Here is a 14,788-nt window from a genome sequence, read left to right on the forward strand (position 1 = left end):
CGAGCGGCAAAATACAGTAGAACCACTGATCTATATATATACTATTATGTATTGTTCTTTATTACAGATCAGTGAGTAGAACCCATTATAATCAGTGACGCTGTCTACACTGGATGCAGCGTGACAAAACCTGACATTAAACTGATGCCTTGTTCTATTTATGACGTACTGACACAAAGTTAAAATGATTTGCAACGGTCGCTTTGTCGCGTCCAGTGTACAATAGAGCTGTTGCGGCGCGACACGACAACTGTAGCATTCGGTATAGACACGGTGAGTGAAGCCGAGAGCAAGATATGCCTCGTCATATATTCTGCATTTAGCTTTTGAATGACCAGCACCTGCCTGGGTCTGTGCGACTTCATCAATGGGTTTTCTCTTCCCTTTCACAAACCGATCCATCTCCCATTCTAAGTTACGTCCTTTGGCTGTTTACTATTTTATTTATTTTCTTTTTCAACTGATGGCCCTCTTCTTTTTCTGCTGATCGGTGTGTGTCATCAAAGCACTGCGAGAGCTATAAGAGAGTGGACGTCTCCTTATGCTTTCTCTTGCCGTACTTTGATGTCATACACCAATCGATCTTCAAGTCAAACACACCTCTTTACTCTCGTGTGTCACGTGACCGAGTGTAATCGCAGCCTCTGCAATTTAAAAATCGCGTTTTATCGCAAATGCAATTAATCGTTCAGCCCTAGCATAGGGACGCAAATGTTTTAACTAACAATGAACAATATATATGTTGCAGTTTTTATTAATCTTTTTTAACATTAGTTAATAAAAATGCAACAGTTCATTCTAATGGAGCGCCAAAATATTTGACGGAAAATTAATTTGAAGGGCCGAAATCATTGACCGAAACCGTGATGTTTAATGCGATATCTATGCTGTTTTTAGTTGATGCGTGAGCAAAACTTCATTAAACATTAGGCCTATTTGTAGTGTTTCTGCCATCTAATAATTGCAATAAGCTTTGTGCTTTGTTATTATTGATATGAAACATGCACTATACTATAGTCATTGTATTTTTACTTAACCTGTCGTTTTCATTATTTAATGTATGTTTGAATAAATCTCTCATGGAAAGTATTTTATTACAGACAGTTTAAATGTTTATATTTCAGCAAAATGGAATAGAAACATAATTATGTTCATTCAAATGTTGACAAAAACTGGCTATTGTGCAATTTAAATGTTTATATAGTGTTGCTTATTGAATATTTTTTTTCTTTATTTATTCTTAATCTTTAATTTCGGATTTGGATTTTGACTAAATGAAAACTTTAATTTCTGTTTTGGTAAAAAAAATTCCACACATCACTAGTTCACTGTTATTAGGTCCATTAAATAATATGTAGATATATATATATAGATAGATATATTAGTAAATGTTGAAATGAACACATAGCTTAAATGTTAACTAATGTAGTTAATGGAAAATAGCACCACAGTAAAACAAAGTGCACTCAAATTTGCTGAAATTTCAAATACATTGTAAAATAATATATTTTTTGACAAAAAATACAGTGGAAAATCGAATCGAAATCCCTACTCACTCATAAATACTTCACTTGTTTTATTACTGGATGAATCAGCGTTTTTGAACGAATTTCTTTAATGAATGATTCAATGACAATTAAAATTTTTAACAGTCATTTGTCGAACAATGTAATCGACATATGAATGTTCCTCTCTAGAGTTCATTTTTCTAGCTAACTAACAAGTTCATAGTCACCGAATGTTTTTTTCTGAGGTAAACGTGACGTTTTGTTTACAAGCTGTTATATTGACGTCTTTCTGCAGTTGAAACACTGATTGAGCGATTACATGAGACAGGATACGGATTTCAGTAAGTTGGACTTTCTTTTAAAACGGCGCCAAAATGGTATTTATTTGAATATTGTAATAAAATGGAATTTAAAATCTGAGACTTAGTTACTAATCAAAAGTAACAAAGCACAAAGCGTATTGCTATTTACTGGATGGGAGGCGTGCTACAATGATCCATTTAAATATCTGAAAACAGGCTAATCGATTCTTGGGATTTAAGAATCAACATCGTTTCGTAAAAATGAGAATCGATTAAAATCGACAAATCAATATATTTTTTTTACCCAATCCCTTAAATTTACTAGTGAATTTTTTTTTTTTCCAGTGTTGATCATTCAGTCCATGATTAAAGTTCTTTGACTCTTTGGTTAGAAATTTAATCTAGGCTCTCAAGAAAAGTCCAGCTTTTGAGGAAGCGGATTGCTTTTGTTTGCAGAAACCAATCATCCCAAATTCGCAATCACTGACACTTCAGCATATGAAGAAACCTGGATGACACAGTCAGTAGCCCTGGGAGCCCTCGTCTCTGTGTTGGTTAAGACGTTTAGTGAGTGGGTGGGCGGGTTGGTTATCTCTCAGCCTGTAAAACTGGTAAAGCACAGACTCTTCAAACAAGAGAGACGGGTCATCAGGGTTCAGCTACACCAAGCCGCTCCACCTACACATGCTGCTCCCACTCTTACACTCGTCCGAAGATAAATAAAAAACCAAGACTAATGTATGTTCAGAGCTGAAATGTGCTGGCCGACTGTCATGTATAAGGTGCAATTATACTGTAATCACAGATTGCCAGAGATAGTGCCATAACTTGAGCATTAATGCTGTGTTCACATGGAGATGAATGCTGCTGCGTTTCTAACATTATCTGGGATTATTCTATTAATATATGTGGACTTAAAGGTGTAGTGCAGTCTGTGAGATGGTGCAGTTTAATTTACTTGGGTAAATGAAATTTTAAGCTTTTTGGTGATTCAAATCAGGGTTATTAACAGAAACAAAAATTTTAAGCCATAAAAATCATAACTGAAAAAAAACCATTAACTGAAATAAAAATGTGTATTTTTGTCCCAGCTAATTGCCAAAGCGATATTTCTTGTTTAACTTGATTTATTAAAAAACTAAAACTGAAATAAAATTTTTTGGACATATAATAAAAAACAAAAACTATTTAAAATGACAAAAACACAAAAAATTACTAAAACTTTAACTAAACAAAAATGAAAACAGAAAATTGAAAATACAAACTGATTAATAAAACTATTAATAAAAACTATAATACTCTATCAGTGATACTAAAATAACACTTATTCACCAATTTCATACATTTCAATATAATGCAAAAATTCGTTTTATATTACATCACTTTTTGTTATTTTCAGAATGTTCACTGGAATATCTGAATTGATAGTTAGATACTTGAAAAACAGCTAATTTGCTTTAATTTGCTGTTTATGTTTGTTTTATTGCTTGTAATTTGTTTCTTTATTAGGGCCCAAGCCACTAGGGGCACAGGACCCTATTGTTTTTCTAAGGATTATTATTATTATTTTTATTTCAAGGTTTTTGGGGCCCTTAACATGCTCAAAAACTCTTGAAACTTTCATACATGTTGGAATCTGTGGCCATCAGGGCCGGACACGTTCACCGGGGGGGCCGTGGCACAGCCTTCAAAAAGTCAATTTTTGAGGGGCTTTGTAGTGCACACTGTTTGACCTACAGTCACCAAAATTCACACACATGTAGAGCTCATCAGGCCGAACAACTTTCCGCCCATTTTACAGTTATGGTTACTGTAAATGCATGTTACACCGTGGTTGCGGTGACGCTGGAGGCTTAGGCCCGTCATCGCTGCTTGCAGCTGTATTTCATTTTGTTTTATTTACTCTTTCTTTAAATAATTGCTGAGAAACCCTGAAGCAATGTTTACTCAAATACTTGAAAGCTGTATGCCATTATTTAAATATTAATGCAATATTAAAAATATTATGATGTGTGAATAAACATATTAATTAGGGATGCTCCGATAGATAGACCAGAGATCTGTATCGGCCGATAATCACATTTCATGACTCGATCGGTACTCACTATTTGGCTGATCTCACGAACCGATCGCAATTTGATGACGTCAGCGCCTGACCACGTACCTGATGCGTGGGACATAAATAATTTTAAGCCACAGTCATGTCATCGCCGGTGTGGAAATGCTATGACGTTTCGAGAAACAATAAAAAATATGTTTTGCATGATGATGAATAGACTTGTGCCGGTATTCGGTGATGCGATATATCACGGTAATGAATATGCACAATATTGTTATCGTGGGCACTTCTAAATACCGTGAATAATTATATATAACAAATTATTCAGAATTTTGAATGCATTTTAAGAATACTTTTCCCATAAACTGGTCAAAATGCACAACACCGCTGTATGCTGCCTGAAAGACGCGTGCTCACTCTGATGTAAATAAGTGCGGACGAGAAGCACATGGCGGAACATGTGAGAGACGCTCTGGATGAAAGCGCACTTTCACTCTCTGACAGCAGATGGCGCTAAACTGGAGAAATAATAATAATAATAATAATTCATTTACATGCAGCCGTTACCCCGTAAACCCTGTAAACAAAGCAGCTGCACTACTTTCTGTTTCTGAATCATGTTTACACAAAGCAGCGCTGAGCTCACAAACTCTGCTTATCAGGAATATAACATGGAAGATGAAATGAAAATGACACAGAAAATTTTCTAAAGATAGTCTTCCTTCAGAAATACAGTGATATAAAAACACCCGCGCCTCGTTTTGATTTTTAAACGTGCAGTACGTGCTCATGTTTATTCAACGAAGCCTTTTGGAAAATCGGTCAGTTTTGATATTGTGGCGAGCGCCACAAATAAATAAATGTATGGGAAACACATCCCACAGCTCAACCACCTGAGCCCAACTTCAGTCTACTCATCACCTTAACTTTAACTGTGTTTGTAGCCGGCGCCATAGCCAGACTGATAAACACACAGACCGGAAGTTAACTTCGGGCCAGGCGCGTGCGCCCGATGAAACCGTCTATATAAAGCTTGAAGCATCAGAATCGGTATCGGCCGATCACCATGACAAGAAATCGGTACTCAGTATCGGCTGCAAAAATCCTGATCGCAGCATCCCTAATATTAATGAATGATCTGTTTTTAATTAAAGTAGTTTTATATTACATCTTTTTACTTTTGTATTTGTTTTTAGCTTTCTGGATGTTTTCTTAAAAATACAAGTTTAAAAACCAGTTTAGTTTTAACTTCTTCTCGTTTATGTTTATTCAGTTGCTTGCTATTTTTATTTATTTTTTCATGCCATTGTTTTAATGGAACAATTAAAGGAGTGTTTAGTAGGATAATCGCTTATTGCTGCTGTATTAAAATTCATATTGTGGCAAACACCTTTCTTGTTTTCTTCAGAATTATTTTGTTCTTACGTTAAGTTCTTTCCATAACTGTAATCAGATGCCTCGTGATGCATTTTAATGTCAAACAGTTTCCATATTCCATATTCAGAAGTTGCTACATCATTACACCCTCAGTACTTGCATATGGCTTCATTTTTCTTACCTGTCTCACTTTACTTGTTGTAATCGTTTTATTTCCTAGAAGCATTTTAATGTTAAAGAGGTTTACAGCGGTATGCGTACATCATCATGTTCGGTTTTCAGCACATGTTGTTGTATTATGTACAGTGAGTCGTGCAGCGTTTTTTCTCTCGGGACGAGGGTGATTTAACTGTGCTTTTTAGCATCCCGAACACTCATTTCTCAGCACATATGCCTGGCTTTCCATGCTTTAAACAAATGGACTTAGCTTTTTCCTCCCTTACGCCACATTATCATTAATCGACAGTGAAATTCATGCATCTGTTCTGTGTTTGTCGTTGCTCAGACACTGGAGGAGCCCCCTTACCTGACCGTTGGCACTGACGTGAGTGCCAAATACAGAGGGGCGTTCTGTGAGGCCAAGATCAAGACCGCCAAGAGACTCGTCAAAGCAAAGGTGAGTCGCAAACGGGACGTTATTTCTGCTGTTTGGGATCATTTAAAGACATGTTTTGAATGTATGGATGGTCAATATTTAGAGAAGACTTTTATGCACGTTTGAGGTGTCAAAAAATGATTATGGTAAATAAAAATTTGAAGAGAGGTCTTAATTTTGTTTGTTTGTTGATGTATTGTTCATCTCTACTTCTGAAAGTAAATAATGTCAGTCTAATGTTTCTAAATATGTATACATGTCTCTTCTACTCACCAAGGCTGCATTTATTTGCTCAAAAATACAGTAAAAATGTGAAATATTATTACAGTTTAAAACAGTTGTTTTCTATGTGAATATATGTGAAAATGTAATTTATTTCTGTGATCAAAGCTGGATTTTCAGCATCATTACTCCAGTCTTCAGTGTCACATGATCTTCAGAAATCATTCTAATATTCTGATTTACTGCTTAACAAACATTTCTGACGATTATCAATGTTGAAATGTTTGAAGTTGGAGAGCAAATGGAGTCCCGTAATGAATGTGTTTTCATTGCTGTCTCTTCCGAGGAATCGCCCTCATTCCCAATGAAATATTTTCCTCTCAAGCGTCCTCTCTCTGTCTGCTCTAGTCTGTCTCCTCATGTTTTTCTCCTGATGGCTCTCTGATATTTTATAATTCCTCTCTCATAGTCCTGAAATGTGATTAGCTGCCTGCTCGCAAACCAGAGACCTTGTTCAAGGTTGTAATCATATTCCTGCCGTTGTACTACTGATGACGTCGTTGCATCTCTCTCTCTCTCTCTCTCTCTCTCTCTCTCTCTCTCTCTCTCTCTCTCTCCCCGAAGCTGTGTTCATGCATTAGTTAAAGAGTAGTCTTTACACGGCACATTCACACTTTAAATAAGAGCAGAGCATTGGAGCTCATCATGTTTTTGTTTTATGTTCCTACAGTCTTATTCATTGATCAAGTGCATGTGTTTTTATGTCTTTCAGACTTCAATATTTGGTTTTCTGTGTTTCTGTAGCTCAAAAAAGTAGAGCACTAGCAACATCAAGGTCATGGGTTTGATTCCCAGGAAATGCATGAATTGATCAAATATATACCCTATACCTTTATATACAAATAATTTTAGATAGAAGTGCCTGCCAAATGCAAAACGTGATGGAAATGTGATGTTTTACAGATTCTACACAGTAAATTTGAAATCCGGAAAACAACACCATGAGAGTTAATTTCAACACTTTGAAAGTGTATATATGAGAACCACCCACAAAGTGTTAATTTAACACTTTCAAAAGTGTTGCCTCATGCAACACCAACACAGTGTTAAAATATGAACACTAAGAGAGTGAAATATTAACACCGATTCAGATAAAAACAACACTGTTACAGAGCTGAGTGCAGCTTAGTAGGAAACACTGGCAGAGTTAAAATTCTACACTATTCCGGTGTTGACTTGACACTTTGGAAAAATGGAAATCACAATATACTCAACTTTATAAAAGAGTCAAAAGTTACACCATCCTGGTGTTGATAGAACACTTTTTTGGGAGTTACTTTCTTATTATGGTTCTGCATTACCTACTAAAAAACTGTAAAATAAACTAGAAATTCACTATGAAGAAAACGTTACTCTGTTACGGTTTCAAAACTTTATTTCAGCACAGAGCAAGAAACCATAATGCCATGACATTATTACAAATAACAGTCCACAACAATGTAAAAAAGACTGTCATTGTCATAGGACATTTGTAAATCAAATGGTACATCAATTCCTCTGTGTTTTTTTTTGAGTACAAGACTGTGCTCTTGTTCAACAACACTGAAAGCATGAAGGTGTTCAACAAACTCTGATTCCTTATCTCCCTCTGGGACTACATCTCCAAATATGAGAGGGATGTTCTTAATGAGACACAATGTCTGGCTTGCATCGAGACCAATGTTGTTTCCTGCTTTCAACAATTGACATAATTACACTGTTTGCAACACCGTTACCCTGTAATTTGGCTATTATTGATGCACACCTTTCCCTCGAACTATCCCTTGAAACAGAAGAACATTCATGCAAACACGCATCATTATCTGATCTTTGCTCTGTGTCAGACACAACAAGTGACACTGCTTCATTGAGATCTGGAGCTTGTTGATTTTGTAGAGATACAATTCCACTGCTTGGTGCTACACCCCTAAAATGAAATCTAGTTACATGTTTTCTAAACCCTTCATAACTTTTAAATTGCAAGGAACAACCATCCTGATCACAAACCAGATCAAATTTCTTACCAGGATATAAACCATGTACAAGTTTTAGGTGCCGAATTAATTTTGCTATTGTAGCAAACAGTGACTTACAGATGTAGCATCTAAACATCATTCAAAAACTTAGCTCTAAGCTCCTTTACTCTTGGGCTCTCACTTGTGGTGCCAACATCAATTATGTACACTGTAGTCTGGAGAAAAGTGTACAAATTTTTGAGTGGAGGATCATAACTGAGGCTGAAAACAAAATGAACCTTGAAGAGTTCATCAATGGCTGCCAGTGAAGAGGATTCTTGACAGGGGATGAGCTTTTTATCCACCACAATGAAGTAGTGACTGATGGCTTCCTTGCTGCTCCCCGAGGCAAGAATGTATGGCTGACGATTCTCTTCCAGCTCAAGGTGTTCCTGTATACTCCGGCATGCCTAAATGCGGGAAAAAAAATAAAGTCTATCAATAATAATGATAAATTAAAGAAACACGTCTTACTGGTTTAGACTCAATTTGAAACAAGATTATGTAAAAAATAAAAAAAACATCAAAACAACTTTCATAATATCAAAACAGCAGAGACACAAATTACATCGAAATAAGGAAACTTTTTATCTGTTATAACCCCTCATTTACAAGACAAAACGCGAACCTTTGAGAAATGATACCATTTTCGTCTCCGTGTAAACTTTCACTCTCCTCCTCCTGCACTCCAAATAAGCGCGCGCGTCTTCATCTATTGTATCCGGAAAGACTGCAATACAGTTTTGCGCTACGTACAGCGCCCCAATGGTCAAACCTCTTTATTGCCGATACTTATATTAGTTACGTTACATTAGGCCTTTACATAAAAAATATCTGTTGACAATTATTTTAATTTAAATTTTTTTTGTCCACTAATCGTTTCAGCACTACGGATCCGGCTAAATACCTATATCCTATTTCTACCCATATTCCACGACTTTGTTAAAAACGAACACAAACACATATTACAGTTTTTTGTTCCTTAAAAGGTAACTTAACTGAGTGCTTTAATTCACTACAAAAAAATGTAAACTAATCACGTTTGACACAAATCATATAATGCTGCTCAAACATTGATATTAAAAACGTATCAAGTTACCAAAGTTCAAAACCATGACTGTCTCAGAAGCATGGTCAACGATCAGCAGAAATCCAAGCCAAATCTTAAAAACAAAATCTGAACAATCTGTTTTAGACCAATGAACATCTTGATATAACCAAATCTTAAAAACTAAATCTGAACAATCTGTTTTAGACCAATGACCATCTTGATATATAAATTTTCTGGTAACGTTATTAGACTGCAGAAATTCCATGCGCCACATTTCGCCTATAAAATGGCGCGCGTGCGACTTTAGACTCGTTCTGAAAAGAACACGATCAGACTTTAGTCAATAAAAATGATTGCTGTGTGCGACATGAGATGACAGACGAAACTACGCATATTCAAAGCTTTAATTCATTAATAAAGCGGCATGACATGCTGAATTTACAAAAATCACACATCAGCGCTCCTTGGCTGTCTTATTCATTATTAGAATTATTTGCGATCGAAAAATAGATAAGACTAGGACAAATTATAAATATTAGAATCAATTTAGAGAGTTAACGTTTGCAACTACGTAAAATGACACCAACTCTTATTTTAAAACTGACACTTCTGGTGTTAGACCCATTCTGTTCAGTGTTGATCCAACACTTTATTGTAACACTGGAAAATCAACACTGGTAAATTTACTGTGTATTGATATAAATATCTCATCAAGATAATGTTATTTAGCTGTCTGACCTTAAGGTTTTAATTATTTTATTAGTATTATTTAATTTTAATTATTTTTTTTATTATTAGTATTTCATTGAATTATTATTTTCATTATATTTTATATGTAATTTTAATATTGGATTATTATTTTTATTTACATATTTTTAAAACATATTCATAATGCATATTATGCAAAAGTTGATGTAGTCTAAGGATTAAGTTTATCACTGTCAAAAAGCAGAAATAAAATCTGAAATAATAATCAGATTAACATATCAGGTAGCAGACATTTGAACTAATCTGCAATGTTTAAAATAATCAGTGTCCGCATTGGTCATGATATAGATGGATGGATAGATAGTAGTGCTGGGCGGTATGACCAAAAATTTATATCACGGTATTTTTCAAAATTATACCGGTTTCACGATACATGACGGTATTTTTTTTTCATGCATGACCGGGTGTTAACCATATTTTCTACTGATTGAGAGAGGAAATACTGCTATTTATTTACTTCACAAATAAAGACGCATTGTTTCGGCCCCACTAATGTCCCGGTGCATCACATCAGTTCATTATTTAGTCTTTTATTCTGGTGATGTTTGAAGTTAAAGTTTGCTGGTTTTCTCTGTGCGTACTCCTCCGTGTGTCCAGACAGTGACTGTAATTGGAGGTTTTTTCGCTGTGGAGCGATCAGAGCTTCATCAGACGCGACTGCCGTGAGATGCTGAAGTGTGAGACTTATCTCTGCTGAGCTGGAGAAATGCATGTGTGGCCATAAAACAGTGTGAGAAATAATGGACTTCACAGAGTTAATGGACTATGGACTTTCTCATATTATTAGTACATTTATGTATATTATATCAATGTATTTAAATTTTGTTAATATTTCTGTTTATGGGATTATCTCCGAACAATACTGGACATTTTATGATGCTGTTTGATTTATTTATTTTTTTATTCTATTCATTCATTTATAAAAAACAAATTATAAAAAATAAAAATAATAAATAATAATTTATAAAAGTGTCTGCTAAATGCATAAATATGAACATCATAAACTTAGTTTAGATAAATAAAATATAATTACAAAAAATAATTATAAAAAATATTTAAAAAAAAAAGTATAATTTTTTTTAATAAGTGTCTACTAAATCCATAAATGTAATATAAACCCATAAATATGTAATATAATAAACTTAGAACTTAGAAATAAAATATAATTGTAAAATAATACAATTATAAAAATTATTAAAAATAAATAATAAAATTTAAAAGAATAAATCATAAAAAATAATGTATAAAAGTGTCTGCTAAATGTAAAAATAGTAAACTTTGTTTAGAGAAATAAAATATAATTTTAAATAATTAAAATACAATTATACAAAAATATTTTTAAAAATTATGTGTTAGTGAATTTAGAAAAATATATTCTACTTAAGGAGTAAATTGGCATAATTTGATTACTTAAAGGGGTCATATGTTGCGATTTCAAGTTTTCCTTTCTCTTTGGAGTGTTACAAGCTGTTCGTGAATAGATAAGATCCCTGAAGTTGCAAAGACTAAAGTCTCAAAACCAAAAAGATATTCTTTTATCAAAGTTAAGACTCTGCCACACCCCCCTAAAACGGCTCGTTCTAACACGCCCCCACGTATCTACGTCACTATGTGGAAATATTTGCATAATGCCTCCCAAATGTGCACGCAAAGAAAGAAGGCGTGGTTTCCCCCTTTAAACTATAATGTATTACATGTATGCATTTTAATACATTTATACATTTTTATTACATTTGTTTTAATCAAAGCGACTTACGTTACATTTGGGTTATGCACTTTTCAGTTCATGCATTTCCTGGGAATCGAACCTGTGACCTTGGCGTTGCTAGCGAATGCATTATGTATGCTTATTCACAAAACTTGTGTTGGACTGTGTTGTTGTTTTGCATTTCTACAAGTTGCAATTCAGTAAATCTTCTTCCTGTCATTCAAATTAAACATCCTGCATGATGGTTTCAGTTGAATTCATATTCCAGTTCGTGAACTGAAAAGGTGCAGAGTCTTAATTCTGAATTTTGATGATGTGTGGCGTCTTGCAGTGTTGTGGGTATTTATGGAAAAATGGCATCTTGTTCCTCCATTTTTATCCCATCCTCTTGCACAGCATGTTTTGTCCGCCCCACTTTCTGTGTAGTTATCTTCTGTTCTGTGGCGCGCAGTGATTCAGTGACGCAGTGTGTCTTCACTGAGTTAGGTTTGATAACACAGGGACGTTCGGCTCTCTGGTGGGGATCTGGCTGCCTGATATGAGCGATCGATGCGTCTTGGCCTTTAGGAAGCCCTTCTGTGTTTACTATCCTCACTGACTGTGTGTGGCTCTTTCCAGGTCACCTTCAAACCCAGCTCGTCCACTGCGGAGGTGCACGATGAACACATCAGAGGAGTGCTGAAGGTAAGAGCCAATCTGCCTCCTAATATTTGATCACATTTATATGGTTTATAAACACTGCTTCTTAAAGGAACAGTAGAATTTGCTGACAATTTGCTCACCCTCAGACCATCCGAGATGCAGATGAGTTTGTTTCTTCATCAGATTTGGAGAAATGTAGAAGCTCTGAACAAATACAGTATGTGACTGGATTTTGACGTGAGAGACAACAGGAGATGCAATTTTTCACTGGAGGAAGCGTTATTATGGATTATGGACTAATATTTGAGTTCAAAGCGTCTTAATGCTGGATTTGTTTCAGCTTTTGTCTTCTCCAGATGTTAACTGATGGACTGGAGTGCTGTGGATTACCTTTTTGACTTTCTTTCCTCCATTGTATGTGGAATAAATTAAATATTTTAACCCTGTACAGCCTGACATATGAAATAATAGTCTTATAAAAACCTGTTTATTGAAATTTTTTTTTTAAAATCAAATGTATTTTTTTTTGTTTGTTTGCTTTTTTTCTTTCTTTTTTTTTTTTCTTTTCTTTTTTTTTTTTTTAATAAAGGTTTGCATATGTATTTTTTGTTCACTATCATATTTGATACATCAGGCTTTTATGGCTCATATAGTCTGATACAGTGAGAATATGTATAATTGCGATTATATAAAAACAGTATGTACTTGTGTTAAATATATATTTGTAATAAATTATTAATATAAAATTACAGTTAATTGTAATTATTAATATATAGGGCTGTGAATCTTTGGGTAGACAGCGAGTCGATTCGATTCACGATTCATAGGTTTTCGATTCGATTCAAAAACGATTCGATTCTGCATTCTTTAAGTGCATTCACAGGATTATTTAAATGCTTAGTCAGGGGGGCAAATTACACCGCAGCCTTTATGGTTAGAGAACCATGGGTTAGAGAGAAAAAAAAAACACTTTTGTCCATTGTTAGATGCTAGTTTAATGATGCTATGGCATGACATTTTTTTTTTTTTTTTACAAGGAATTATTTTCTTATCTCTTACTTTGAATTTGCTATAAGAAATCAAATACACTGCTGGACAATAATCAATAATTTGCTATCTATAATTTTTCCTAATGGCAATTTTATGATTGTTTTATATACTACAAACAATTATTTCATTTTTCTGCACAGAATAAGGTAAAAAAGATAAATAATATAATTTATAGTTTCTGTAGGCTACTGTAATAAATGATATGTCAATTAGCACTGCATCATTCATAAATTGTATTTATTTATTGTGTTTATCGTCTTAACGTTTCAGTTCATTCTGCTGTTTATACAGTTTAGCTGCAGATATAGCCTGGCACGTGTATGAGCGCGAGATCACTTCTCTTTCAGTGCGAGAACTTCTTTATCTCATTTTCATAAAATAAAGTGCTATAGTATTTAACTTTTCCTCTCCATCAGCGAATGATGATTCTGAAAGAAAACGCGCCCGATGTCTGTTTGCTAAAGCAACGAACGCTAGATCATGCATCTGATTATCAGATAAACCTCGCGCTCTTATTTCAAGGTTGTTGTTAATGCTGTCGCGCCTGATGTCTGTTTGCTAAAGCAGCGAACGCTACTTTCATGCATCTGATTATCAGATAAACCTCGCGCTCTTATTTCAAGGTTGTTGTTAATGCTGTGGTTATTTTAACAGTTTCCTTCGTACATTCGGTTGAAGGACATTGTTAAAACACATTTATCATTCAGTGGAACTGTGCGTATGCTTTAGACACTTACATTTTTGTGCCATCCATGCAATAAATGCGCAGCCTTCGACTGCTCGGGTAATGTCGTTGGTATGACCGAGAGCCATTGAAAAACTACAGAAAAGCAAAACTACTTCACTTTAGCATTACTGGTCACGAGTACTAAGGAGAGATCACACATCAGCTGCTCAAAACATGTGTGAATGAGACGAACGGAGCGGCGCGAGTGCAATCCTGTGACAGTCACAGGCGGGAAATAGTGAAGCGTTTGAAGGAGAGATGCGAGGCACGAACACTGTTCAAGGTCTCCATTAATTCCTGCTTGTAGTAATTTAATGTGTATATATTTTGAAAGCATTGAATCGCTATAGAAATCGCGATTCATTAAATTCTTAGCATTTTAAATCGATTACTGTCCGAAATCAACGATTCACGATTCAAAAATCATGTTTCAAGATCGATGCATTGCATCGTCAGGCTTTGTCATCGATGCATAGAGAAAACGAGTGAATCGTTACACCCCTATTAATATACTATTATATTTATATATCAAATATGTGTATATTTATATAATAATATTTTTTTAATTGTCAAATGAAAACGTTTTATAATTAGGATTATATATACAGTGTGTGTATGTATATATATATATAAATTAAAATAAATTATGAATGTAAATATGATAGTGTATATGCATGTGTATATTATTATTATTATTATTATTATTATTATTATTTTTTTTTTTT

General features: G+C 34.5%; 1 protein-coding gene across 1 annotated transcript in view; it reads left to right on the plus strand.

Moving 5' to 3' along the window:
* LOC107667027 (AT-rich interactive domain-containing protein 4B-like) overlaps positions 1 to 14,788 on the plus strand; it is a 97,706-nt gene that overhangs the window by 33,725 nt on the left and 49,193 nt on the right. Inside the window, exons 3-4 of the mRNA XM_016458609.1 lie at positions 5,752 to 5,862; positions 12,263 to 12,328. Of these exons, the coding sequence (XP_016314095.1) occupies positions 5,752 to 5,862; positions 12,263 to 12,328 (177 nt within the window). The remainder of the gene's footprint in view (positions 1 to 5,751; positions 5,863 to 12,262; positions 12,329 to 14,788) is intronic.

The sequence above is a fragment of the Sinocyclocheilus anshuiensis genome, unplaced genomic scaffold, assembly GCF_001515605.1.
Source record: "Sinocyclocheilus anshuiensis isolate Anshui unplaced genomic scaffold, SAMN03320099.WGS_v1.1 scaffold665, whole genome shotgun sequence".
In the NCBI taxonomy this organism is placed as follows: Eukaryota; Metazoa; Chordata; class Actinopteri; order Cypriniformes; family Cyprinidae; genus Sinocyclocheilus; species Sinocyclocheilus anshuiensis.